The sequence below is a fragment of the Haliaeetus albicilla genome, chromosome 16, assembly GCF_947461875.1.
Source record: "Haliaeetus albicilla chromosome 16, bHalAlb1.1, whole genome shotgun sequence".
Lineage (NCBI taxonomy): Eukaryota > Metazoa > Chordata > Aves > Accipitriformes > Accipitridae > Haliaeetus > Haliaeetus albicilla.
In genome coordinates, this window is record NC_091498.1 from 14,931,766 (window position 1) to 14,958,131 (window position 26,366).

The following is a 26,366-nucleotide window of genomic DNA, read 5'->3' on the forward strand; positions in this document are numbered from 1 at the left end:
CGCTGAACATCCAGAAGTGTTATCAGGTCCTGCTGGTGGGTTTGGAGATGTCCCTGCAGCCTGAGGGCATCAACATCACGTGCCTGAAGTACTCCCTGTCAAGGAAGATGACATGGAGCTAAATGGACAGGGTGGCTGTGTTGTTTGGCAGCGGCCCTGAAAAGGAGAAGCCAAAAGCCTTAACTCCACCTCATGGGTGCATGAGGTGACTGTAGCTGTGGGGTATGTAGGACAGCACTAGCACAAGATACAAAGGTGATGGCCTTCCTTTGTAGCAATTCTTAGAGACTGGTGTAGGCAGAAGTAGAGCATGGGGAGCTCTTTCAGAGATACACTGGAGGGAGAGGGAATGTCCTGGGCAAGATGGGAGCCACGTACTTTGCTTTGGTCTGATGTGATTTTGGGAAAGCAAAGGGCAGCCAGACATTGGTTTGCTCAGTGGTCCTGCCTGAGCTTTTACCATGAGAACAATTGCTGCTGAGCAGAAGACTTGTTTTTTTGCTAACAGTGTCATCCTTGGAAATAAGACATAGTGTCATCTGGTGTCATGTCACTCCATAGTGCCTGCCTACTTGATGCTTGTAGGATGTTGAAGAGGAGGCAAGGTGTAAGGGTGTGGGAGATGGCCATGAGGGACAGCGTACATGGATCCATCAGCCTAGTCCTTCCAACACATGGTGGTTCCCTGGATGAGTCTGGCCCAGAAGTGCCACACCTGAGTCTCTCTAAAGCATAGGGCAGAATGTCCTGCATGTGCCAGGTCTTCCCTCTGTCTGGCCTCGCAGGTTGGTGAAAGTGCTCTGGGAATGGTGGACCATACCCATGATGCATTCCTCTAGTATGAGTGGAGGGGACCGAGGGAAGAGAACAAGTTCATCTGCTCCATAGGAGAGGTACCCAAGTGTGAATGGTGCATCCATTCCTGGCCCCTGTGCAATATCCTCACTCGTGCTTCATATTCACGGAGCCGAGCACCTCTGTGAAGGGCTGCCTAGAACTTCCTTATGTCTTCCTTGAGTTTTTCTGCAATGAGCTTGTTCATTCATCACTCAAACACCTACACTACTTCCCTTGGAAACCTCTGTCTTTCTTAATGTTAACCATAGCTCCTAACTTTGGGATGGTTTTGTTTTTCTTTTCTTCCTGGTCCTTACTGTGTTTCTTCCTCCTGACATTTTAGGTCTGGGGCCTCTTTCTTTTTTCTGGGAGAGCTGCCCTACAGCTTAACCTCTGTGCAAGGTTAATTCTAGGGAAAGCCTTATGCAGATTCAGAGGCTCAACCTTCTGCTCACCCTATTACCACACCTCACCATCCACTCCTTTCATATCCTACAAACACATCTGTATCTGTTGTGAGATGGACCCAAAACAAAATTTTGCTCATGGGAGTTCTTTCTTTGAACTGCTTTATTTAACTATTTCAGGCCAACACTTCCCTATGACAAGGTGATAACCAAGACCTTGAACTCAGGGCAAATTTCTTTTGCTGTGCTGCAAGCCTGGACTCCAGGAGGTTCAGAGAGCCTTCATTTTACAGGGCTGAAGGAATCTCCTTGGGTGTGGGGAATTTTTTAATAGAGAACTCCACCAGTTTGTATCCCTCCACCAAGAGCTGAGCTGCTCTCTGGGGGACCAGTGGGCCAGCAGTGGCTGGAATGTGTGTAGCTCCGTAGGAGCTAAAGAAAATGGCTGTAGAGACTTTGGAAAGAAAAATAGTTGGTTTAACTCTAGAGTCAAACATGGCTTATGGAGTTGGCGTGGAGAGGTGAAGCGGCTAAGATGTTCCTCAATGGGGTGATTTTGGCTGTTGGCTGTTGAGGGTGGCTGCTGTCTGTCTGAAAATGTGCTTGCTTTGGTCTCTGTTTTTTCATTTTCTGAGAAACTGGTTTTAGCTGGGACAAGCAGACATTCCTCCTGCCAAACTGTCTGTTTTTTTGCTGAAGTCCAGATGGGAGATGGGTGCTGGATGCAGTGATTCCTCTACCAATGAGTCTTCCTCAGTCGCCACAGTGAGGTATGCTCCTGAGGGCTGCTGGAGCTTAACCTCCATGTTTTCTAGGTCTGCCTGGAGCTGAAGACCCCTGTCTTCATTAGAGCTTCCCATCTGGGGGACATGAATGTGCAGGAGGTGGGTGGGGAGAAGGGTTGGATCGGGCTGATCCTTGTTAAAGCTCTTCCCAAGCCCAGCTCTTTCACTAGGTGCTGACCCACAGCCATTGCATGGGAGCCCAGATGAGGGCAAAAGCAGCCAAAACCTCTGCTGAACTGCATCTTTGCTGTGTGTTTTCAGGAGTCTCACGGTGGATTTGCAAAGGGGGTAGCTCAGATCTACAGCCCAGCATACACTGATACCAAGATGTTCACTACCCAAACCATCTACCTCTTGATGTTTCAGAGGGACAAATCCTGAATGCCCACACTAGGGGTTTCTCCCTCCTCTACCTGCTATGGGGGAAAACCCTTGCAAGACACTAGCCCCGTCTCAAGGACTTGCTCTTCCTTCACCGGCATCTGCAGCATTACTTGCACGATGCTGAAGGTGGTGAAACAGGAAGCCTGCATCAGCGGATTTGCCACTATCTGTATGATGTCTGAGAGGTGCCTGGAAAATATGGTCAGGCCCGTGTCTGAATCAGCCTAAAAAACCCCAGCTGAAAGGGGAGGGAGTGTCTGGGTGGGTGGAGGAGGGTAGGAGCTGTTTGGGCTCCTGTCTCCATGGGATCCCCTAAACACACACACTACTTGTGCTGTGACCAGGGCTGGTGAATATTTCCAGCTACATTTCCACCTGCCTCTCCTTTGGAGATATAGGTCTGGGTCATCCCACGGCAGGGATTACCTTTCTTGCTGGTAGTGTGGGGCTGCTCCCCCATGCTCTGCTGCCTCTCCCCAGCCCCTGTGCTGCAATGAACCTTGGGGCTGCCTGCAGCAGCTCCACAGGTTTGTTTTTTAAAAGACACTAGCTGTGTTGAAATATTTCACATGGGCAGGAGCTGCAAATGTTTCCCATGTGGTAAGTGAGGTTAAAAGAGCGTGCTAGAGATGGGTGGCTTGCTCAGGGATTGCTCTTGCACATACTATCAATGGTAGATTGTGGGGTGCAGCCTTTTTCCCCTCTTCATTCTTGAAGGTCAGAGCTGTTCCCAAGCCATTAGAGGCTAATGGAGCCATGCCCTTGTCCATGGATAAGCCACACTGTCTCCAAAGGGAAATTTTATTAGTGGCCTTGCAGGTGGATGGCTGTGTGCAGGGAGCCCAGGCTCCCCACAACCTTGAAACCATATCTAGTGTGGCTGGTTGGTGGGAGGAGGAGGGAGAGGAAGGCTCCCTCCTCGGCACTCCCAAGGAAAAGCACCTCCCTGGCTCCTCCGGGGTTGCTCCGCTTGCCCACCCCACGGGTAGAAGGTGTCCTCCCCCTCCCCACCCCTCCATCCCCGGTGGCTGCCCTCTCCCCTGGGGCTGCCTGCCTGGCCTGCCCCAGCCAAGGGAGGTGCACAAGGGACTCTTGCACATCATTGGTCTGAGAAGGTCTCCATGCCCTTAAAGAGAAGGTGGATTTTCTGCTGAGCCACCCGAGAAGCCCTTTTATACCTCCTTATTCAGTCAGCTGTCTGCAGCTCTCCAGTCCGTCCTGTCTGGCCAGTGGGACTCTCTGATTTTCTCCTCCAGACTTGGGTGAGCCATTTTGCATGTCTCTTAATGACCCAGCTTGCTCTTACGGGGTGATGGGGGAGCAGATTCACTCACCTGAGTTTTGGGGAGATAAATACCAGGTGGGAGTGACTTGCTGGGAGAAATGGGGGATGCTATAAAACCTTCTCTACCCATTGTCTGTTGGAGAGGGTCTGTGCTTGGAAAGTCCCCCTCTGACTTTTCCAGTGACCTTCTTTCTCTTTGGTTTCATGCCTTCCCCTCCCTTAGTTGGTTCTGCTCTGCAGCTTGAGTGGCAAGGGAGCTGCAGGCTGCCTAATGCTGACCTTCCTAGGGCCATAGAACACGGGGCTCGCGGTAACTTGGCAAGGCTACCTACTTGCACCCCTTTCTCCAGCTTCCAACCCGGTCTTTGCAGTGCCTTCCTCCCCAAAAACACCCTCAGACAGGGACTGACATCCAAATTTACCATGTCCCCCCCTAGAACAGGTGATTTAAAGCCCATGTTACAGGCAGCAAGCTGCAGCCTGGTGTTGTCCCCTCACTTTCTCGGCATCGCTGTCGCCGAAGTGGGTGCGTGCACGCGCGGGGCAGGGATATAAGTAAAAATAGCTGGCATTCCTCAGCCGCCCCATCCCTCAGCTGTAGCCCAGCCACCTGCGGTGGCTTTTGCTTTGCATCGCCCCGACCTCCCTGAGTCACGGGGGCTGGCACCGGGGAAAGGCTGCTGTCCGAGAAGACAGCTGCAGCTCCTTCTGCAGCTCCCTGACCATTTTTAGAAGCACTTTTCCTCCCTCCTCCCTAAAGTAATGTGATGGGCCTGCACATTTTCCAGGATAAAGTTTCCTTGGCCCTGCAAGCTGTGCCTCCTCCCTCGGGCATAAGCCCCCATTAACACTTCACCTCCTGACAGAGCCTCCCAGGTCTGCAGATGGCTGTGATTTGGGGGCTTGCCTGCTCTGCAAAGGACTAGCTTAGTTTGGGCTCAGCTGACACTCCTGCATCCTTCTATTAGGAGATACAAGCAGGAGATATTGCTCTGCTAGAAAAGTAAAATTCTATTTACAGGGAAATAATTTACAGCAATAATTCCCTAATACTCTGCATTGTACCTGTAAAATTTCCACTTAAAGGAAATGCAAGGAATCATCTGAGGAAATTCTTTATGCCTTTACCAACTCAACGACAACTTTCAACCCCGTTCTACGTCATCTGTGCTGAGGTTGTTGCAACACACTCCGCTGCCCCATACAATGGGTGCATATACTGGCAGCATCCTCCTCTGAAGTCCTTCCTTGTCACCTGGGGTCACTGGCAACCCTCCGCAGGGTTTGGGGTATTTCTTGTTCATGAAGTGGGGCGAGACGGCATGGCAAAGTGAAGCAGTAAACTGAAAATAGCTTCTTCCTCTTCTTCGTTGCATAAAATGGTTTCCTGGGGGTCAAACAAGAGACATACCTGCAGGAATTACTGTTGCAAATTTCTCTTTTTCTGGCCCAGTGCCATTTGGTCTGGTCCAGAAGTCCCCCAGTGCTGAGGTTTGTGTGGCTGTGAGTAGGCATGTGTTTGGCTCTCATCCACAAACTGCAGCCTAGTTCCCTATGTGATGAAAATTTGGAGAAGTTGGGAAATAAGAGCAAACCTGTTCCTCTTTTTTTTTTTTTTTTTTTCTAGAGGAATCTTGCTTTGTTTTTAAACCCGAGAAAGTCACCATCAGCATGAATAATTGTGAACCTTTTTTCTTGGTTTTCATTGCAGGCTCACAACCATCTAAAGCAAGATGTCTGAGTAAGTTCCCATTTTTCGGTCTCTAATATGTTGTTGGCATTTAAAAACTTTTGTTCATCCCCCAACTTTTTGCGCTTGTTAAGATTCCTCTGCTTGTTTCCAGTTCAGATGCTAACTGCCTTTTTTTCCTCTTTCCCCTTTCTCTTCCTTCCCTTCCTTGTCCATCTGCTCTTCCTGAACAGTGAAGAGGTAAGTGTGTCTTGCTGGGGTTTTTCCTATAGCGATCCTTGTGGCTTCAATCCTGACTTCACTGTTCCTCCTTAGGAAAAGCAGCTGCTGGGTGGGGAGGGTGGAAGAATGGTTCTTGGCAAGGCTTTCTTGCTGACTCCTCCTGGTAAAGATGGGAAGGAGAAGAAAAATCCCGTTTGAAGGTCTTTTCTGCCTCCTGGTTTGGAGTTAGACGGTTTTTCCCTCCTTTCCTGCTTCCCCAGCAGGCCACAAGATGGTGCTGGGAAGGCGGTGGTGCGGAGCCGCCTCTCCTCTATCCCCCCCTCCACCCAGCCCTTGGCCTAGCATCGTCTCCCTCCCCACACGTAGCCCCTCATTTTCTGCCCACCAAGCACTGCCAAATCGCTTCTCGAAGGCGATCCAGGGGAGACCTGGATCTAGGGGAGTGTGAACAGGGTGGAGGTTGCATCCTTAGCAACTTTTCCCTGGCTTCTGGCACAGCTGGAGCAGGGCTGGGCTTGCAGCTTGGGGGTAGCTGGGGAAAGGCAGGGGAAGGTGTGGGAGGGTTGTGCGTGGCTTTGTCACTCTACATCTCTTTGCAAGGTGCTCCATCCTTCATCTCTGCTTGGCATCTTCCCATATGTCCAAAAGACCACAAGCTCGAGCTTGTCCTCACTGAGAGAAAAGAGGGTTTCAGGGACACATAGAAACTCCACAGTATGGTGCTGATGTCCAACAGGTGCTTTTATTCCCCATCAAACCCAGTGCCCCTAGAAAAGGCTGGGAGGGCCCTCTTTGCTAAGGTACCAGTTTTCAGGTGGAGAATAAGCCCTGGGCTAACAGCGCTCAAGGGCTATATGCTCTGTCATGGCCTGGATTCATATAAGTAAAATCCTGCCGGTTAATGGTGCACCGCATCTCTGAGCTGGATGCCTTTTCTCTGTAGAGCCCTCCAGTCCTGTCAGGAGGGCTTTAGCACCATTTGCATAGGCAAAACCTGTCAGATTTTGTTACATTTTGCTCTGCAGATCCTTATCCACTTCCTCCTCTATGCAGCACAGACTCACACCCAAATGCTGCTTTCTACTCCCCCACCACGGCATATCAGATGTCAGGGTGCATTTCCCCTGCCCCAGACACACTCAGCCTTGCTTGGTCGTCTGGGCAAAATGCTAAGGAAACAGGTGCAATGCAGCAGCACATCAAAGTTGTGGCTTCTTTTATAAATAGGAGACCTGTTGCTGCTGTTCCAGTGCATCATGGGTACAGAAGGGCAGGCTTGGTCTTCCAGGCTCCCCATATTATTTCTCACCTGGCATCCCAGGGAAGAGGGAGCTGGCTTGTGTGTTGCAGCCACAGCCTCATGGCCCTCCACCTCTCCTGGCCAGACTAGCCTCCAGGCCTGTAGACCCTGTAGTCGTGTCTGTCCTCCAGCTGTGATGAACCCCCTTCAGTGTCACTTGCAGTGGGTCTTTTCAGCTCCAAGACATTATGCAGCCTTCATGTTTTCACCTGCCTGTCTGTCCTTCTCACCAGGTGTGCCAAGGACCACTCAGAAAGACATCCCACAGCTCCCGCGTGCCCAGGGGCATCACTGCTGTTAGCTTGAGTGCAAAGCAAAACACAGGTCTGAGTGAAGAGGAAATTAGAGAAAACACTAAAAGTCCCAAGAGGCCAAGTTTGAAGTTATATTTTATATGCTTATCTTCAAGTTTGTCACCCTCATTATCTTTTCCTGAGGCACTTTGTAGGTTTTAGCTACCTGAGGCTGGCAAAGCTGGGTTCAGCAGGGAGCCTCTTCTTTGAGTGCCACTGGTTTGGGGACCAACTGTGTGTCAAGCTGTCCGTCCCGGCTGGAGCCAGATCCCTGCCAGGGCTGCAGGTCCTCAGTGGACTGGCAGGGCTGCATGGGGGAAGGGGACAGAAAGGGGAAGGGACACTTGGTAACCTGCTTTTCTCTCATTCCTCCCACCTGCAGAAAAAAAGGAGGGCAGCCACTGCCCGTCGGCAGCACCTGAAGGTATGTGGCACTGCTGGGGCTGGGCGAGGGTGTCCCGGCCATCCCATCTCCCATCCTGGGCCAGACAGTTCTCAGCAGTCTCCCTTCTGGAAGAGACCATGATGCACAATGTTGGGGCCGCTCACCCCGCTCCTTACTGGGTCCCCCCCCAGTATCCTTTGGTTGGAGATGCTGGTATTGATGGGGAGCTCCCCAAGCTGCCTCTCCATCAGAGCTCTCCCTCCCTTCCCAACCCCCCTGCCCTCCTCCCTTGCCTCTACCCAGTGTTGACCATCCTCCTGCTGCCTTCCAGAGTGCTATGCTCCAGCTTGCTGCCACTGAAATAGAAAGAGAAGCAGCTGCTAAAGAAGTGGAAAAGCAAAACTACCTGGCAGAGCATTGCCCTCCTCTGTCACTCCCAGGATCCATGCAGGAACTTCAGGTAAAGATTTCTTTAACCCTTCACTGTGCCAGAGCAGAAAGGATTTGGCTCCATCAGTCAGCCTGGTGGATCTTGAATGGCTTTCCCATCTTGACCCCCTTCTCGCCTGTGGGTGCCCTGGAGCTGGCTGGATGTGGAACTGGCTTGAGAAGCAGCTGGAGTCTCTCTGCAAAAAGCAGGGGTCTGGCTGGCAGGAAAGCTGCGTTTCTAATGATGTGTTGAGGCAGCACTTGCATGAAGCCAGTAGCATGGAGACTAGGAGGTGGCCTGCAAGCCATTCTTTGCCATCTGGTCTTGACCCCATCTAGTCTTCTGGACTGAGGTCTTTCAGAGCCAGAGTGGTCAGGAGAGAGGAACCACATGTGTGGGTCCTAGCAGTCAACATCCCTCTCTGCTTTTCCTCCCAGGAGCTGTGCAAAAAGCTTCATGCCAAGATAGAGTCAGTGGATGAGGAGAGGTATGACACAGAAGTGAAGCTACAGAAGACTAACAAGGAGGTGAGTTTTCCCCAGAGCCATCCTTCAGGGGAGTCTCCAACCCATCCTTCCTGCCTCCCCACACCACTTGGGTCCACCTCACAAAATCCATGCCTTGCTCTCTCTCTCTGTTCTCCCTCATTTAATCCCCCTGCAGCTGGAAGACTTGAGCCAGAAGCTCTTTGACCTGCGGGGCAAGTTCAAGAGGCCGCCCCTGCGCAGGGTGCGCATGTCCGCTGATGCGATGCTGCGGGCCCTGCTGGGCTCCAAGCACAAGGTCTGCATGGACCTCCGAGCCAACCTGAAGCAAGTCAAGAAGGAGGACACCGAGAAGGTACTCCTTCCCTCTCCTCCATGCCCATGCAGGAGTTGGCCCCTGTTTTTTGGGACTCATGCGTCCCTGTGTGATAGACAGGGTTGAGCGTTAGCCTTTCTCTGTAATATTCTTCCTGCTCAATATTTTCTCCTCCGGAACCCATGATGTTGAAAAAGGAGGGTACAGCCCAAAAAGATGTACAGCATGGGTGGGATTGGGTTCCTCTAGCTGACATGAAGTTTTCCATGGGTGGACATGGCCCTGCCTGGGTGGGTTCTCACCCCGGGGGGCACCGCTCTCACCCATGCGCCCATCCCTCCCCCAGGAGAAGGACCTCCGTGATGTTGGTGACTGGAGGAAGAACATTGAGGAGAAGTCCGGCATGGAGGGCAGGAAGAAGATGTTCGAGGCTGGCGAGTCTTAAGCACCTGCCTCTCCACACCCACCCTCCGCTCTCTCCTGTCCTCACCTTCCCCCTGGGCTCAAGGGCACTGACCGAGTGCTGTTTTTCTCTGGTTTTGCGAAGAGCTGCATCCTGGCAGCAGCAGTGTAAATAAAGCTTTGGCAGGAGAGGCGGGTGTTGCCTGCCTGGGGGGCCAGACTCCGACCCATGCCATGGTGCCAGCAGGGTCTGCCCCCGCCTTGGGGATCCTGGTGGGGACGGGAGGCTTTGGCAGGGGCTGTGCTGTGGGGATGGGGGACCTCTCTGATGTTGGTCCCCTCCAAAGCTGGCGATGCTCATTGCCCTTGTTGCGGGGAGAAAAGGCTGAGGCCGTGCCACCGTGCTCTGCTGGCATCCTCCTGCCAGGCTGTACCACCAGTTCCTGGCCATGTCCTTCACCAGTGGCGAAGAGACAAAAAGATAAGAGGCTAAGCCCCAGGAGGTGTTGCAGAACCTCCACCCATGGTGGCAACAGCAGGAAGCCGTGGGGTAGGAGCCGAGGTGGGAAGGGAGGTGAGGGGTGACGGCCGCAGGGTAGAAGCGGCCTCTTCAGCTCCAGCGGGCTTTGAGAGATGCAAAGTCGGGACAAGCTCGGCAGCCTCTGTGGCAGCATCCTGGTACTGGTGCACTGTAGCATGCTGCGGTTTAGAGATGCTGGCTGTCCCCAAAGCTGAGGGAGCAGCAGGTCACTCCTCTCCTTGCCATCGGGGGGTGTCCATGCCCCCGGCTTTCCCTTTGGGTTAGCCCAGCACTTCCTGATTTCAAGCTGCCGGCAGAGGCAAAGCATTAAAATAGTCCCAACAGTTTTAAAAAAACCAAAAAAACCCCCCAAAATTTGCCTTCCATCTGCCCCTCTCCCATCCCCCCAAACCCTCAGCCCATGAAGTTTCCGGCACAGCTCACTTCTGCTGAGCACAGGAAAAGCAAAACAGTGGCAGCACCCTCGCACCAGAGCTGTCCGCCGGGCTGCCGTGCCACCGGGGGAGAAGATGTCGGACTCGGAGGGGTGCCAGAATGGTGCGGAAGGTGTGAACCAAGTGGGAGATGAATCACCTGGGGAGAGTGAGAGGTGAGGCCTGGGGACCCGGTACCCCAACACCACAGCTGCCTTCCAGTCCCGGGAAACTGGGAGGCTAGGAAATGGGGGGGGGTGATGGTGGGAAAGGAGGATGCACAGCCAAAATGATGATGACCCATGAGGCTGAAATGGGTCAGATGCTCTGGCCGGCTTTTGACAAGCTCCACAGCTAGGGAGAGACTTAGGCTTCCTAAAGGTCTCATCTCCTTTGAACTTCAAAGCCCTTGGGAGGGGGTTGATCAAGTGGGGAACAGCAGATCCAGCAGTGGGCAAGCTCAACGAGGGGTCTGGCGACCTGGACCTGCTCCACAGCTGAAATCAGCTCCATCTTTCAGACCAGTGGGTGGGGATCAGCTGCTTGCTTTCCTTGCAGGAAATGCTGGGCACATCTGATTTCTTGCTGTCCCCTATGTCTCTAACCAAATTAACCTAGCAATGTTTCAGGCTAGTTGCTGTAAGGTGATACATCTTCCTGTGCCTCCGCTCTGCTTTGTTGCTTTATCAGCAGAGATTGTAAAGTTTGGAGTCTGTTCGCTCCAATGCAGTAAGGTTTCCATGGGGGTTAAAAGAAGACAGATCAGTAGCGGAGACCACATCTGCCTGTGATGGAGGCAGACAGAGATAAGCTCAGCTGAGGTATATCACCCAGAAGTACTCAGATTTGGACTGGATTCAGGCTGAGCATCCAGGGAGTTGGGGGGTTGCCTGATTTTTTGCCACCAGCTTCAAAGCTAACATTAGCATTTCTCCCCAAGGCTTCTGAAAGCCAGTGCAGTTAATGTTGATGGAGGAAAAACCCCCTTCAGTGACAGTGAGAGGAGAAAGGTGTGTCATCTCCTGTCACTAATGGTTGCAGTAAGTGTTTTGGCTGACACCTGACAGCAATTAGCCTTGGCTGAGGACTTGACTGGAAGCTTCAAAAGGTGCTGGGAGGCTCCATGCATGATTCTCTGCTGAAATGATGGGGAAGCCTTGGCTGCTGGGGGAGCACGGGGGTTTCTCAGCGTGATCTATGCAATTCCCAGCATAGCTCCAGCCTGGCTGTGCCTCTGCCACAGGCTCAGCTCACCTTGCAGAAGCAAGGAGCAGATGCTGGGGGCGGCCCAAGGCAATTGTGCAGCAGCAGGCGCAGGTATGCCAGCACAGCCAGGGCCAGCAGCAGAGGCTGCTGGTGGGGCAGGGTCAGCTTGTTCCCTTCTCTGTTTCCTGCTAGAGTTTCAGCTAAATAAGAGGCTGTCTGGAGGGGTCTGTTCTGTAGCACTCCAAATCTTGCAGCCTTTCGAAACATGTTTAAAAAGTGTGTATGTGAATACTGGTGGCAGGGTGGCACATCCCTTCCTCCCTAGCTGCATTTTAGAATTTTAATGAAATATGGAACTTGATGGCAAAAGTAGCGAGCAAAAATAACTTCCTTTTTGTTTTTAAAATAGGGAGAATTACTTTTCCTCTCAATTTGTGTAATAGTTTCATGTGCAACTCTAAACTTCTCCTGCTTTTACTCGCGCTATTTAAACGCTTGCTAGGCTCTGGTGATTTCCACTCCCAAAATGGAGGAAGGAAGCATTCACTTGTTGTTTGGGGCTACCTTTTCTCACCCTGTGGCTAGCTCAGCTCTCTTATCTCCTCTCCTTGAGGACAAAGCTCTTTTCAAGCTGACCTGTGTATGGATGGAGTCAGGACAGTGCTCCTAAGACAGCTTAAAGCATGCTGGAGGTGGGAGCAGTGAGTCTTGTGATGGAGCTGCCAGGAGAGTAGATCCCAACACTCCCTGGTGTAAATGCACAGTTAGGCGATATGGAGAGAAAAAAGGTGCTGGGTTTGCTTAAACAATGAATCTTATCTATTTAGCTGTGCCCAGTGTATATAGAAGAGGCGCTCATATTAGAAAATGTCCTAGGAATCCTAATTTGGACATAGCTTATTCTGTTTCCCCATACAAATGGGGATATGCTGGCAAAGTCTTGCTGACACCAGCGTAACACCACCTAAACCAAACTGGTGTTATGCTCTCTTCCATGAACTGGAATTGCTACATAGGAAACTACTGCTGTGTAAGCCTGATGTGAAAAGAAGTGAGAAGCCGTGGGTTGCTCTGGAGAGGTGGCTGCTTGGGTTGTCCTGCCCTGATGGGACACCATAATGCAGGATGAAGGAGCCAACCCTCCTGCCTTGACAGCAAGAGGTTGGGAGCCTGAGATGTGGGAGAAGCCTGCCTTGCACCAGGGCTAGATAACCTGATATGTATTGGGTCTGTTACTCAGAGCAGTCTCCATAAAGCTCTGGAGGCATGGGGTAGCCCTTGACCTTAGCTGCTACACCCATGGCTGTGCCCATCCCTACAGCTTGGGCTGTGCTCTGCAGGATATTCTCACCTGAGTGGCAGCACAGCTCATCAGGCAGGTTTCTCTTGTCTATGGGGTCTGAGATGAGAGACTGGCTTCTCCCAAATTCCCCTGTCTTCTTCCTTCTGGGGTTTCCCACCCCATGAGCTGCAGGGAGCCCTTGGCAGCCCATGTATGGTCACTGCCTGGGAAGAGGCTCTGCTGTGCTAGCAAGCCCCAGGCTTTTCTTTGCCTTGTCTATTCCCAGCTGTCTTGAATTCTCCAGATCCTTAGAGGAGTCTCAAGGGTCCTTACTAGGATGACTGCTGTTGCTAAGTATACCCGTGGCTGGAAGGAGGTTGCCTGGGAAAACTGATATGTGGAGAGTCTTTGGACCCCTTGGTGCACCAGATTCCTTGGGGGAGGGATGGAGGGATGTCTGATCCCTGCTCAGGAGTAAGTGGTCACAGTTTGACCCAGCTGGGCTCATTAAACTGGAAAAATAGTAGGGAAATGAACAGGGGAGGGCCAGATGGATAATTTAATGAAGCTGGGCAATACTTTAGTGTTTCCAAATTGGATATAGGTGCTCTGGCAGTGGCATCAGGGATAAAGAACTGTCTCTAATTATAGGGAGGTATCAGGTGCCTTCACTGCCCCTTTCTCCTTGGGTTTAAAAAAAAAAAAAAGCCTGACTTGCCTTGCCTTGCCTCAGCTTATTTTGCAATGTAAAGCTATGGGTTTGGAGGTGTGTGTGTGTTAAAATAGGGGATCGCCCAGCAGCCTTTATTTGAATTTAACTTTTTTTAAACCGCAGAAGACTGGAGGGCTGGCTGTTTTAAAACTCTTGGGGTGAAGTCTGGCTCTGAAGCTTGGGGGAATCCCTTGCTCCTGGACTTTGGAGAGACCTGGCTGTGGGGAAGGGTGGGCTGGCTGTCCCAGGAAGCATCCTGGGGGCTGGTAGGAGGAGGTTTTGCCAGACCAGCATTGCTGGGGTAGGGGGTGGTGCTGGGGCTCCTGCTCCTCTGGAGAAAGGGGGGCAGAGGCACAGCCCAGCCTGTACCCCGTGGTACCCAACCCCTCTGGCTGTGGGGGCCCAGGCATCCTCTGGCTGTGGGGGCCCAGGCATCCTCTGGCTGCACCCAATGAAGGGGTGAGCTCTGCTTGGCCTGATTTGTCAGACAGCACCAATAAATCTGCAGCAATGAGGAAAGCGGAGATGTCCAGGCAGAGTTTTGGGGCATGGCAGGGTTTTACCACTTCCATGGAGCAGCCAGGCATCCCCCAAGGTGGAAACGTCCCCAATGGAGAGCTGCTGTCAGGGGATACGATGGCACTTTGGGATGGGGGGTGGGGTCCTCACCTTGGGACAGCTCAGGGTCTGTTTGCAGCTGTGCTGCCCACATGGGCTAAGCTGCGTAGGCTTTCCCAGGTTTGTTGCAGCTGAAACAGGAGGACTTCTGCTCCATGGCCACAGCTGAGTTCAGCCTAGAGATGTGTGGAGGGCTGGTTTGGGAAGGTGGGAGGAAAGAGGGATTTTCTTCTACCCCCCTAGTCTGGGCATCCTCCCCAGACACATGGTTTTTTTTATGGTGTGCTGCTTCAGAGGGCTTCAGGCCTTTCCCAGAATCTGAAAGCCCTTTTCCTAGCAGTAACTGGAGGGATAGAAGGTATCATGGCTGGCTCCGCAGCAGCGACGTGGTTAACCTTGGCATGCCCTGGGGATCCTGGGCCCCTCTGCTCTGACCCCACTGACCCCGCTAACCCGGCCCTGGCCGATGCTCTGCCTGCATCCCCTCTTCACATCCATCACCCCCGTGACCCACGTGCCTGGCTTTGGGGTCTGTGCGGCGGCTGGGCGGGCTCCTTGCTGCCTTGGTGCTCTCCCCAGAGCTGGGCTTGCTCCCAGCTAGGCACTCATCCAGCCTGGCTGCTGCCTCCGTTGGGACACTGACTTGCCTCCGGGCAGACCGCCTGGCCAGGAAGTGCTCTGAGGCCTTCTTGGTGCCATGTTTTCATTAGGAGCAGCTTTTTCTTTGAGGGGGCGAGAGTCCTGGCTTGAAGAAAGTTGTTGCCCAGGTTCCAGGGGGATTGGCGGCTGCCAGGCTCTTGGGACTCTAATCTGGCTCCGACTGACAGTGCCAACCTGCTGTGATCTTCAGGGGCTCAGAGAAAATGCCATGAGGATTTGCTGCTCTCACTTCATCCTCCATGTGTAGCCCTCCCAGTACAGTCCGGCTATGCGAACCTGCCTGGGAATGACAGTGCCTGCTCGCCCAGCGCAGGCGAGGAAGGGCTCTGCTCTGCCCAAGGCAACACCCAGCTTGCACAGCAGCTCTGACCTTCCATATCTGCAGTTCCTGTTCCCTTAATATGAGTCCAACAAGCTCCTCATCAGGCTGAGTCTTTGGGCTCACTGAGGAGGTGCTTTGGCATCCTTTGAAGCCGAATGCATGGGAAATTGGCTCTCATGGGGTGGTCCTGTTCTCCTCAAGCCCTTCACAAGGAGAAACCTTGAGGTTTTACATTAATGAAAGGAAGACACAGGAGTGTACTTGTGTGATAGGGACTCAGGGGTGTCTACCCACGTTGTGTTCTGGATCATGGTCATCTGGTGTATGGGTCAAAAATCTGTCCTAGGAGCTGCTGTGCATGCTGGGAAGGCAGCTGTCCTGCATGGCATGACTGCAGTGTGATCGGTACTAGAGCAGAACCTACAGTGCCCAACCAAGGTCAGGGTGTCACCATGGTGGTTGTTCTGTGGCTATCCCAATGGCCTACTGCCTCAGGGCAAAGAGGACAGGTTATGTCTACTGCAAGGCCAGACTGCTGAGGTTGAGATGTTTAGGAAGGGGAAGAGATGCCCTAACTGTAGGGCTTGCCCACTGTGGGCTGGGTACCCAGAAGAAGTGGTTTCTTATTGGACCCATGTGACATCTGTCAGGCCTTGGCAGGTGTCTTAGATAACCCAAGACATCCTCAGTGGCACTTGACACCTATGTTTAGGCACCTGAATTGCTCCCTGATTTCCCAATGTCACCTAGGAAGCACAGGCTACTGCTGAGGTTTGAGCTGAGCTCTCCCAAGGCTTGGCCAGATATCTTGCAGTCCTCAGGCTTTCCGGGTGCTCCACAGAGGCTCAGTCATGAATGGGTTAACCAGCCCCGCTTGGAGCCTGTGTGTGTTTTCCTTGCCAGTGTATCCGTCCTAACACACACCAGATGTGTGAGGCAGCCGCTGGAGTGTCTTAATCCCAGGTTTCGGCACTCAGAGTTGTCTTTCTCACGGGCAGGTCTGCAGCGGCTTTCTGGGGGCTCCACCGCTGCTCGTGCAATGCCTGAGCAGGGAGGCTGGCAGCCCCCATCCTCTGCAGGAGAATTTGCAGCAAGGCAGGATGAAATAGCTTCTGTTAATTGCTGCTTTAAACAAGTCACTCCTGGGATGGGCTGCTGGGGCTGGCAAGCAGAGCTGATGCCAAGAGCTCCATCTTGAGCCATATGGGGTGAGTGTTAAACCCAGGAACTACTTGGGTTCACCCTGTCTCAGAGGAGCAGTGGTGGTTCATACCAGCCGGGTGTGTCTGATAACTGTCCAGGGAATACATGGGTAAAGAGGAAAATACAGAAGCAAACCCAGGCGGATTTATTAATGAATGGAAAGGCAGTCAGTGGGCTTCTATTATTAGCTTGACTGATGACTTGCACCCAGTGGTTTAAAAACTTGGAGCCACCTGGGAGCAATGGATCTGAGATGTGCAAGACTCGGTTTATTTGGAGCTCAGTTTATTTGGATTTCTCTTGTTATTGCACAGGCATGTAGGCCCAAATGCTTTTGCTAGTGTACATCAGCACCATCCCACTGTCTGCCATAAAGCTGTGCCACTTTGCATCAGTTGGAGGTCTTTGGTTCTTTCGCCTACATGCTCATTTTGAAAATAGATCCTTTGCTAGGGATTAATTCTGCATTACTGAGAAGGCTCTCTCCCAGCTCTAGGTATCTGTTGCTTGCTGCAGCTAAATAGACAGTATGTGCAATGCCTTTTATCAAGCCCTTGCCAGACAGTTTGGAAAATATGATCTCTTGTTCTGTGCTCGTACATGCATGTGCTTTTCTGCTGCAAAAGCAGTTTTCTTCCAGTGAAAGCTTGCTCTGGAGCCATTAGCATTGACAAACTCTGAACTATTGACAGACCCCAAACAATCATGACTGCCAGCTGCTTGGGAGGGGCAAAGTTCTCCCCCAGTAAAATTGTTGGCAATAATTATTTCCTCTTAAAATAAGTGCCTCCTTGCAGTTGTGTCTTAGCTTCACGTAACAAGAGCTGACAGCAGTGTGTCTGAGCTGTCTTGAAGGACAGACGAATGTGATATACAGGCTGTGCACCCCTGCTCCGGTGGGGCTTCTCCTTCCTTCGGGTGGCATTTGTCTCTTCTGCTACTTCTCTACTCCAGTTGCCATCTTCCTGCATACAGCCTTGTGCAGAAAGGCTCATCTTATCTTTTCGTTGGGCCTCACTTCAGAGCATTAATGACTATCCTCTGCCTTGATGGAGGCACGTGTTGGTCTTCAAGCTTTTTGGATACATGATGGTACTTTTGCCTGCCCTTTCATGACAGCTCCCATCTTTTGCCCAGCTCGGTAAGGGAGGCATGGGTGGATACTGGCAAGCTGAGACTACATGCCTTTCCCCAGGACAAGGTGCAGCTTGAAGCGAGGGTATGGCTTGGAAGCAGGAACTGTCAGGTGATGCTTGGGGGTTCCTTCTTATCCATTAGTCTACCCTGACCCCAGCTGGAGTAACCAGCCCAGCAGTGTGAGGCAGGGATTAATGGTTGCTAAAACTGCTTGTGTTGCACAATCGGTGCTACATCAGAGCCTCGAGCCAGCTGCAGATGAGCTAATAAGTTTATATCGGGCAGAAGCTGTATTTCACTTCTTGAAAGCTGTGCTGTGCTGGTCAGCTGAGCAGGATGGCTTGGGCACAGGGCTGTACTCCTGCAGTGGTACTATCCTACAAGCCTAGCAACAAAATGTGTTGCTTGGCTTTGGGTGATGCTTGAACACATCAGACAGGTGCCACTTGGTGAAAGAAGGTGGTGCCTCTATTACAGGTTGCGCCCCTCTTACACTAAACATAGGAGATGTCTGAAGGCATCTTCAGCTGTGCAGTGTCCATCTAATCCATGTAGCCAAAGCAAAGACCACTCCATCTAGTTTAAATGGACATCCAAAGTTCAAATTCATTCAGCGGCTTTCCAAACTTTGGTGAGCAGATTAGAGACAAGGCAATGTGATGCTGTAAGAAGGCCTTTTTTAGACATTTCCTACAGTGTCTGCTGGTGGGGGGGACAACCTCTTGGCAGTAGTTGCCTATGGCTTATTCATCCCGGCTGGAGTCCTTTGTCCTGCTTCTTGGCCCTGCGGTGCTGAGGCATCCCAAAAAGGTGGAGCTGGTCTCCTCCGGGCCAATAGTTCTCCTCTTGTCCTGTAATGACCCTCCTGCGTGGGCTGGGAGTGTCTTATCTGCAGCCATTGTTTTGTCTTCCTGTCTCTTTCCCAATGGCTTTGTTGATTTAACCTAATATATAGATATGGTACACGCTGCCGTAACCATGCTGGCTCGATGTGCTGGACCAGCTGCGCTCCTCCAGGGCTTGGCTGAGTCAGTTGGCCTTGGCCCTGGTCTGTAAAACCTGGATGGTAGCTCACTGCAGTGGTTATCTCTCCCTGTTTGCACAGCACCTAGCGCATCAGAGGCTCTGATCTCTTTTAACCACACTGGGCTGCCTGGTTAATGCTTATACCATCTCTCTTTGCTTCCCTCCTCCCCCCTTTTTAAATCCAGCTTTCAGATGTTCCTTTTAGCTCCTTCTCCCTTGGTCCCCTCATCCTTTGTCCCTATTTGTATCACCCCTGGAGCAAAACCATCTTCTCTTACAGGGCTTGTAAGCTTGTGTCTTCCCCTCTCACTGGCAGATGAAGCAAACTCTTGGGATTTTAGGTTTATGGATGTACCCATGAAATGCCCCACAGGGAGAGTGACTCCTCCATTCTCTGCGAGGGTGAGGTAGAGGAAGAGGGATGTTCCTTCTAGACCCGGCTTCCTCTCCCTCTCATTTCTGCCTCTTTGGGTGTCATAGGAAAAAAGTCATTATTGATCCCAAGCCAAGTATTCAGACTTAGTATGACACGTTGTTTGTTGACTCTTTGGACCCAGCCCACAATTATACATGTTCTTCATGGTGCTCCTCTGAACGTGTGGGCCAGGCAAAAGCTCTGAGCCAAGACAGCTCCCGCCTACGGCACCCCCTCCCTGAACACCCATGGGGTCACGCGTTCGCTTGAGAATGTCCCCTCCTGACTCATGGCCAGGGCAGAGGAAGGCTTGCTGGGGAGCATCATTGGGACTGGACTCCTTCCCCTGCACCCTGAGCTTATTGCACAGATGAGATGCCCTGCCCTCCTGACAGCACACTTTTGGAGTTTGTAACGAGCTGTTCTGGTGTGAAGGAGACAACGTGCTGCTTTTGGCTGCTAGACACCCTGTTTCCTTGGGATTATCTCTGGCTGCCTGTTTTGGCCTCTGTATTTGGCTGCCCAAAAGTGAGTGCTGGCAGAGCACGCTGGACTGAGCTAACTGGGAATTAGGGCTGAAGGTGAGATGAGCAAAACCTATCCATCAGGCTAATGTGTAAACCACACCATCCACACAGCTGACGTACCAACTGGTGTGCCCCTTTCACTGAGCTGGGGCTCCCAGGGGGCTAGGCAAGTGCCGATGTCTGCCAGGCTAGCTTCAAAGTGGGGGTTGCATGTGCATGGTGAAGAGAGGTTGGGGAGGTGTCGGGATAGGGAGAGAGGTTTGGGATGGCAGAGGGAAGGATGCACCGCTTAAAAGGCAAAACAAGAGAGACCTCATCTACTCCATCGTCCTGGGGGGCTGCTGGTGGAAGTGCAGGGTCTCTGGCTGAGACAGGGCTGCTTAGTTCTTGCTGAAGAGGTGAGGCTGTTTCTGTGAGAACATCTTCTCTGGGTGGGATCCCACCACTGACACGCAAGCATGGACCTCTGGAAACCATGCTGGCAGCTGATGGTGCCTGTAAAGGAGTGGCCCTCAAAGCAACTGTACATTGGGGCTTATGCTGACAGTGCTCTGCATCCCAGCAATATCAGAGAAAATTGGGCTGCATTTCTTTGCTAGCAGGACAAGAGTCTTTTTCTTTTTATTTCTTTTTTTTCCTAGACCATGTGTTAGCCTCCAACTGATTTTGCAACTAGTCCTACATAGCAGAGTGATTGTGTAATTAACAGGAACTGGTGCGGCCCTATCTCTCTGGGACTCCCGCCCTCCTTCCCGCAGCGATGGAGACAGACTGGCTCCCTCCCGGCGTCTCACCTTCTCTGCTTCCCCTGCTGCTGGGAAGAGCTCTGGGAAGCTCTCTGGTGCCCTGCAGCATGTTTCTGGGTGCTCCAGGCATCCCTGCTCCTGTAGCGGGGTATGGTTTCGCTGCAGAGATTTATGGTGGTTCTCCTAGCTTAAACTGTGCCAAAACGTAACAGATGAATTAATTCTTTGTTTTTTTTCCCGTGTCTGCTGTACTCCTACCCGCTTCCTGGTGGGACCAGGAGGTTTGTTTCTGTGAAAGGATACGAGCAGCTGTGGGACTGATGTGACCTTACTGTTCTTGGATACATGGTGTGACTCAGACTGATGCACCTGGGCTTGGCAGCAAGCGAGGGAAAAGAGGGGACAGAAGGAGCCTCTGTTCTGCAGGGTGATGATGTGGGATTTCTCCTGCACCGCTCTTTCTCTGTGGTCCCTTAGGCCCAGCCTTTGTGCTTTTGAACAGTGGGTTTAAATGCTCCCTGCCCCACGGATACAGGGGATAGTGACTCTGTCCATGCGTCAGTGCGCAGTTGCCTCCCTTCTTGCAAGCTCTGAGTTTAGAAAGAGGGTCCTGCTCTGCTCTTCTCTCCCTGTGGTCCTGCAGGACCCTGCTGACGCTGGAGGAAGGATGAGTTTTCTTGCCATATCTGATGTCTTTCTCAAAGATGAAAGCCAGGGAGAAGGGCAGGAAACCTTCCCCAGAGGTCGAGTAGCACAGCCACCTTGTGAAGGCAGGAGGATTTTCCAGGCGGAGTTCGGTACCACGAATTTCTCTCCCCAAGAGCAATGCAGAGCTCAGCCTGCTGCCTGTTGCAATGTAGGGACCCTTTTTCTCACTGCTTCACTTCTGGTGTTTCCAAATGATCTTAGCACCTTAGACCAGTAAGAGCTAATGTCATGACCTCTCTCTGGTCCTGGATTTCATCATCCAAGTGTGGTTTTTGTCAGCCCTGTTCATTGAAGGCCCCCATCTTTGAGAGGCAGTCAGTCCTGGGCTTGGGGTGGAAGTCTGCCAAGTGCTTGCAAGATGAGGAGCTCACGCTGGCATCCTCCAGGAGACAAACCTGGGTGTGGAGGCAAGGCTCTCTTGCTGGGAGAATCAACAGCTTTCGCCTCTACCCATTTACACGGAGGATTTCGCCTCTGGTAAGAAGTGGCGTGCCATTGCCTCTTCCCTTCCCCGCACCCAGCAAGCTCCTGCCTTCTCCTGGTGACAGCAGCTGCATTCCTCCTCACCCCTCCTCAGCTCCCTGCAAATTGCCTGGCATCTCTGCCTGAAACAAGAGTGCTGCTGTGATTTCATCCAGCCCCCAGTTGTTGCTGGCCCATGGCTGCTAGCTACGTCTCTGTCTGCCAGGGATCCTCCGTCTTGCACCCTTGGCTGGATCAGACCATAGGAGTCACTGGCAGGTTTGGGCCGATTCTCTCCAAAAAGAAAACCCTGTAGGTGCATACTTCATTTCAACTCTGTGGGCAATTGCGGTGAAGTCAATAGGAGTGTTCACATGCTTAAACCTAATTACTCCTGTAAGCACTTGCAGGGCTGGGACAGGCTCTCTTCAGCAACAGAGAACTTTTGTGGTGGATCTCTTGCATCTTCTCACCCAATTTAGAAAGAAAAAAATGCAGTGTGACAGCATCTGAGCGGCCCACAGAGTGAAGCCAGCAGCAATGTCGGTGCTTAGTGGTTTTTGTTGTTCCTGATCACTTAGGGGCTGCTTAGTAAATACCTGCAGAAAAAAATAAACTGTTTTGAAATGAAGAGACAGTGGGAAGGAGAGCAAGCACTTCCTTCTGATCTGGCTTTAATACACTTCCTTTTTATTGAGATTTCTGGGTGTATTTCGTGGATAACTTCCCCATTTCAGCTTACCAGGTGGCAAGAAACCCTTCTGCAGAAGTGATTGAAAGGAAATGTGTAAATGAGATGAGAGGGACTGAAAGCAGAAGGAAGGTGAGGGTCTGAGCAGGGTGGTGTCACCATAACTGCTCCCATCTTGGAGACGGCCAGAGAAAAATTCTCACTTACCACAGGGGAACACAGGCAGGCCATGCCGTGAGCACCATGACGTGCAAGTATAACGTGGGGTGGAACTTGCTAGGTGCAAGTCCAGGCACCTGTTGGTTTGGCATAGCAGAAAATCTTCCCCCCCCCCGCCCCCAAAAAGCACATGTGGACCAGGAGATGAAGGTTAGGGGAAAAAAGGCTGTTGTTTTCCAGGACTGCTCCCATGATGAGGTAGCATGAAGAGCAATCCTCTGAATGCACGGCAGATGGGCATTTTGTTTTAGCAGGTGGCAATGTTGTTAGTCCTTCATCAACCACTCATGCCCTTTAATCTCCTGAAATATCAGCGTTTCATGGAGGCAAGCCGCATTTTTTTTTGCTCTTGCCCATTTTGGTGGCTGGGGAAACTGAGGCACGGGAGAGCTGGTCAATTGAGCAGGTGAGGGGGAGGTTTGAGAGCAGAAGCAGGGTGCGTGCTGCTTGCCTGCCAGTAGCTTCCCCCAAAATCCAGCCGCTATGTCCGTCCCAGGAGAACATTTTTCTCCGGTGCAGCGCTTCCCAGCACAAAGCCCCTCTCGCATTAATCTGGGTCTTGGTTTGCCTCCGGGCGTTCGGGGACCGTTTGGAGGTGAGCCCTTCGTGGAAGACTTCTGCTGTGAACGGACCAGGAGTGATTTACAGCCCACCGAGCGCAAGTTGCTAACCTGGATTTCTGCTCCCAAGTTGCTTTGTGTAATCGGGAAAGCAGCGGTAAAGGTGGAGGGGGAAAAAAAAAGGGGGGATTGAAGAAGGGAAGGAGGAGGGGGCTGGAGAAGATGAAGGAGGGAGAGAAGCGAGTTAAAGCAGAGGAGGGCGAGGGAGAAGCCCCCCTCGGTGGGGAGCGCCGGGCTTTGTGCTGCGGGACCCGCCGCCGGCTGCGCGCCGGGAGCTTCTCCCGTGACACCTCCACGAGGCGGAGGGGGAGGAGGAGGAGGAGGAGGTAGAGGTGGAGGAGGCAAGCCGGGGGTGTGGAGCCGGGAAGGGGGGCTAGCAGAAACAAAAGGAAACCAGCTGCAGAACTTCCTGAAGGCGGAGAAGGGGGGGACGCGGGAGCGGGCGGACGGGCGGGCACTGCCTGCGGTGCCGGGGAAGGGGGCGGCGGGCGGGACCCTGCCCGCGACTCAGCCGCGGCCACCATGACCAGCGCGATCCTGAGGAGGAATTCCAGTAAGCAGGGCCTGCAGAACCTCATCAGGTGAGAGCCCACCTGCCCGCGGGGGAACCCGGCTCTCCGGCTGGCTGCTGCCTGCGGGTGGGGGGTACCGGGGTGGGAGGGGGGGAAGAAAGGGAACGAATTCCGGATCGACCATCTTCCCGTCCCTTTAAACCAGCCGAATTTCTTCCTCGAGCCCGGGTCTCCGGCAGACGCGATGCGTTGGAAGGAAGGAAAATAGATACCCCCGCTCCTTCCCCAAAGCGATATGAGAAAAGCAGATTTGAACTTACTGATGGCTTTTCCAGGAGCACACAACTGAAATAACTGAGCACAACTGTACTGTGACACTCACCTGAGCCGGCTAATTTCCCCCCTCCCTCTCTGTGCAAGGGATGTCTCAGTGTGTGTCTTTTTGTATCCCCTGAGCGCTGAAGGCTTCTGCCTAGAAAAAGGATTTTTTTTTTCTCGTAGGAAATGTACGTTGTGCATGCTGTGATGTGCATTTTCAATTCAGAGATCTAGAAAGGGCCAGATCCTCCCAGGACTGCAAGCTGACATTGCTCTTTTGATTTAATTAATCGCCATAGTGCTTTGAACCTTTCTCTGGGAATATAATTGCCAGGGCAGGGAGGTGGATGGTTCAGTTAGGTTTATTCCCTTTTGTCAGCCGGGGCTGAGCCGGGGAGGACGGTTACATTGTCTGCTGGTGCTGGGATTCCCTTCCATGCGGTCACTCTGCTCTTCCCTGGGGGCTGGAAAAGCTGCTTTCCTCTGTGGGTCTCTGGGATCCTCCTCTGGCTGATGGTGTTGTGCCACGCTGACGGCTCTGGGCAGAAGAGAGGCACTCCTTGCCTCTTTATATTTGATTGAGCAGCTGGAGGGGTGAGAGGTGGAATTAGGCGGTGCTGGACTCACATCCTGCATCTCAGGCACCTCTTGGCTCCCTTGTGCTCGCCGGTGCCTGCTGGTCTCCAGCTGGGAGGTGGAAGATGTCAAGGTGGGGGTTATTTGGACAGGCGTTTTCAATTCAATCTGGGATTTCCCTGGCTGGTAATGCAGCCTCTAATCCTCACCTCTCAAGTAAGTTTCTGGCCTTGGAAGGGAAACTAGCTCCTACAGCCATCCAGTCCCTCCCGCCTTTTCCTGGGGCCCGTTCTGGACCCAGGGGAGTCGGCAGAAAAGCTCCCACTGGTTGCACAGGCCCCTGGGGTAGAAAGCGGGCAGGAGGAGCTCTCTCTCTTCATCTCCTGTTTGGCCCATTGCGCTCTTTCTCTGGTCTCAGCCTAGAACGACTGGGATCTCGGTTACACATCCCTGTTTCAGAACAGGGCTTGGTCAGGGGCTTTGCGAGGGCTATGGAAACTTCTGCGTGGGTGGGCAGCAGGCAGGGATGGGTTCAGATTTGAGCCAGCTGGTACTGAGGAGGGCCAGGCAAATGAACTGGGGTGGGAATCACCTGCTCGCAGCTGGGCAGCAACTTATTTTGCAGGGTGGCACATGGAGGGGGGGGGAAGCACATGTGCCTCATACACAGAAAAGGGGTGTCTGAAGAGCTGTCCTTGGCGCAGCCCAAGCCAGGGGTGTTTTCCTGTCCTTAATGGTGTCTCCAAGTTCCTCCTGCTGTGGATAAGGGACTTTTGGTGCTCCAGAGACTCATAGGGGCTTTTACCAGAGGAACTCTGGGATGACATTTGTTCTGAGTGGGGTTATTACGTTTAATCTGGCCGAGGTTTGGCTTTGTGGCTGTGTTTTCCGGTCCTGCTTACAGATGAGGAGGGAGGTGGGGTGTGAAGATGTGTGAGGGATTTCATCTATGGTTTACACCCAAATAACCCCACTAATGCTCACAGGAGTCGACAGGAGAATAGGCAGGATCTGCTCCATGCACAGCCCAGCCTTTTTTGTAGTTGTATTTTCTCCCAGAGCCGTTTCCCTCCTAAGCCCAGCCATAGGGCTGGCTCTGCAAGCCCTGCTACCTCAGGTGCAGGCACAAGCTCCTTCAGTCAGTGAATGGCTTGAGGCTCCTGGCTTGAAGATATATTGCTGTCGAGATTGCTGTGCTCTGCTTTTATCTGTCCCAAGGTGACTGCAGGCAGAGCAGTTACACTGCATAGGTCCTAGGCTTTTCCAATGTGCCCGAGTGCATCAGTGACCTGGAGCACAAGAGTGAAAAGGGCTGCTCAGAGCCATATTCACGAGCACCAGGGATTTTGGTGTGATGCCAGGGTTTACCTGGCCGCTCCTGCTGCAGAGCATCAGCAGGGATAACCAGAGAATTACCTTCTCTGAGCATTGCTCGGCCAAAGGAGCTGCTTGCCAGGCTGTCCTACAGCTGGGTTAAGGGATCCTGAGCTGAAACCAGTGTAAAAGTCTTGTGGATTTTGGGTTGAAGAGCTGAGTCCCAATGCTTAAGCATCCAGCCTTGTGCTCGAGACAAAACCCCAGTATTTCAAAGTGGCCTATGCCTACGTGCAGAGCAGGAGCGCCTGGCTCTGATCACCCAAACATCAGTCCCAGGAGCCAAATTTGCAAGAAATGGCTTTTCCACCGACCGTGCTGACAGGCTTAGCGCACGCTGTGCTTCAGGGTGGGTTGCTGTGCTGGAGAGCAGTAGGCCATGTTGGAGGCACAGCAGGCTGAAGCGCCGAGTCAGCACTCTGGGAAACATCCTTCACCTCTTCCCAGCCTGGAGGTGGGTTGGAAAAATTGCCGCTCCTTGTTCCTCACTGGCTTTGCGGAAGGTGCAGGCAGGAGCGTGCCATTTGCATCTGAAAGGTTGGAGGCTGAAAAGAGCCCAGGGTTATGCTTGCGACACAGAGCATGAGTGGCTGAGTAATTACCTGGGAAAGGCATGGGGAAGAATGGGCAATTGCAGGGTTATCTACCTCCCCTCCTTTGCCCTGTGTGCCCAGGCACTCCCCTCCTGAGGCATAGTCTCTCTATTGGGATATCCCTAGGGAAATATTTCTCCCTTTGTAGCACGTAAACAGCCGTGATCCCTCACATGCCTGCAAGACTTTGTATTTTTTAAAGTCCTCTCCAAATGTGAGTTCTTTATCTTGTTATCACGTTCTATTTTTCCTTATCCTTCTAAT

The 26,366-nt window shown here is 52.4% G+C and overlaps 2 protein-coding genes and 1 long non-coding RNA gene across 4 annotated transcripts in view; all 3 read left to right on the plus strand.

The window, feature by feature from the left end:
* The first annotated feature begins 3,383 nt into the window (after positions 1-3,383).
* On the plus strand, positions 3,384-5,444 carry LOC138689262 (uncharacterized). Its single transcript, XR_011328095.1, has 2 exons — positions 3,384-3,675; positions 5,410-5,444. It is a non-coding gene; the product is annotated as an uncharacterized lncRNA (long non-coding RNA).
* A 2,032-nt stretch (positions 5,445-7,476) lies between these two features.
* TNNI2 (troponin I2, fast skeletal type) lies at positions 7,477-9,447 on the plus strand. The gene is made up of 5 exons (XM_009919073.2): positions 7,477-7,627; positions 7,920-8,048; positions 8,456-8,545; positions 8,682-8,858; positions 9,166-9,447. Exons 2-5 carry the CDS (start codon positions 7,926-7,928, stop codon positions 9,262-9,264), a joined length of 489 nt encoding a protein of 162 aa, XP_009917375.2. The 5' UTR covers positions 7,477-7,627; positions 7,920-7,925; the 3' UTR covers positions 9,265-9,447.
* Positions 9,448-10,175: 728 nt separating this feature from the next.
* Positions 10,176-26,366, plus strand: part of LSP1 (lymphocyte specific protein 1) — a 51,647-nt gene continuing 35,456 nt past the window's right edge. The window contains exon 1 of one of the 2 annotated variants that reach the window (XM_069803630.1): positions 10,176-10,351. In XM_069803630.1, coding sequence (XP_069659731.1) covers positions 10,272-10,351 — 80 coding nt within the window. In that variant the 5' untranslated portion in view covers positions 10,176-10,271. Of the gene's footprint in view, positions 10,352-23,153; positions 23,311-26,366 lie in introns of those variants that run through there. The other variant, XM_069803631.1, reaches the window with a different exon arrangement.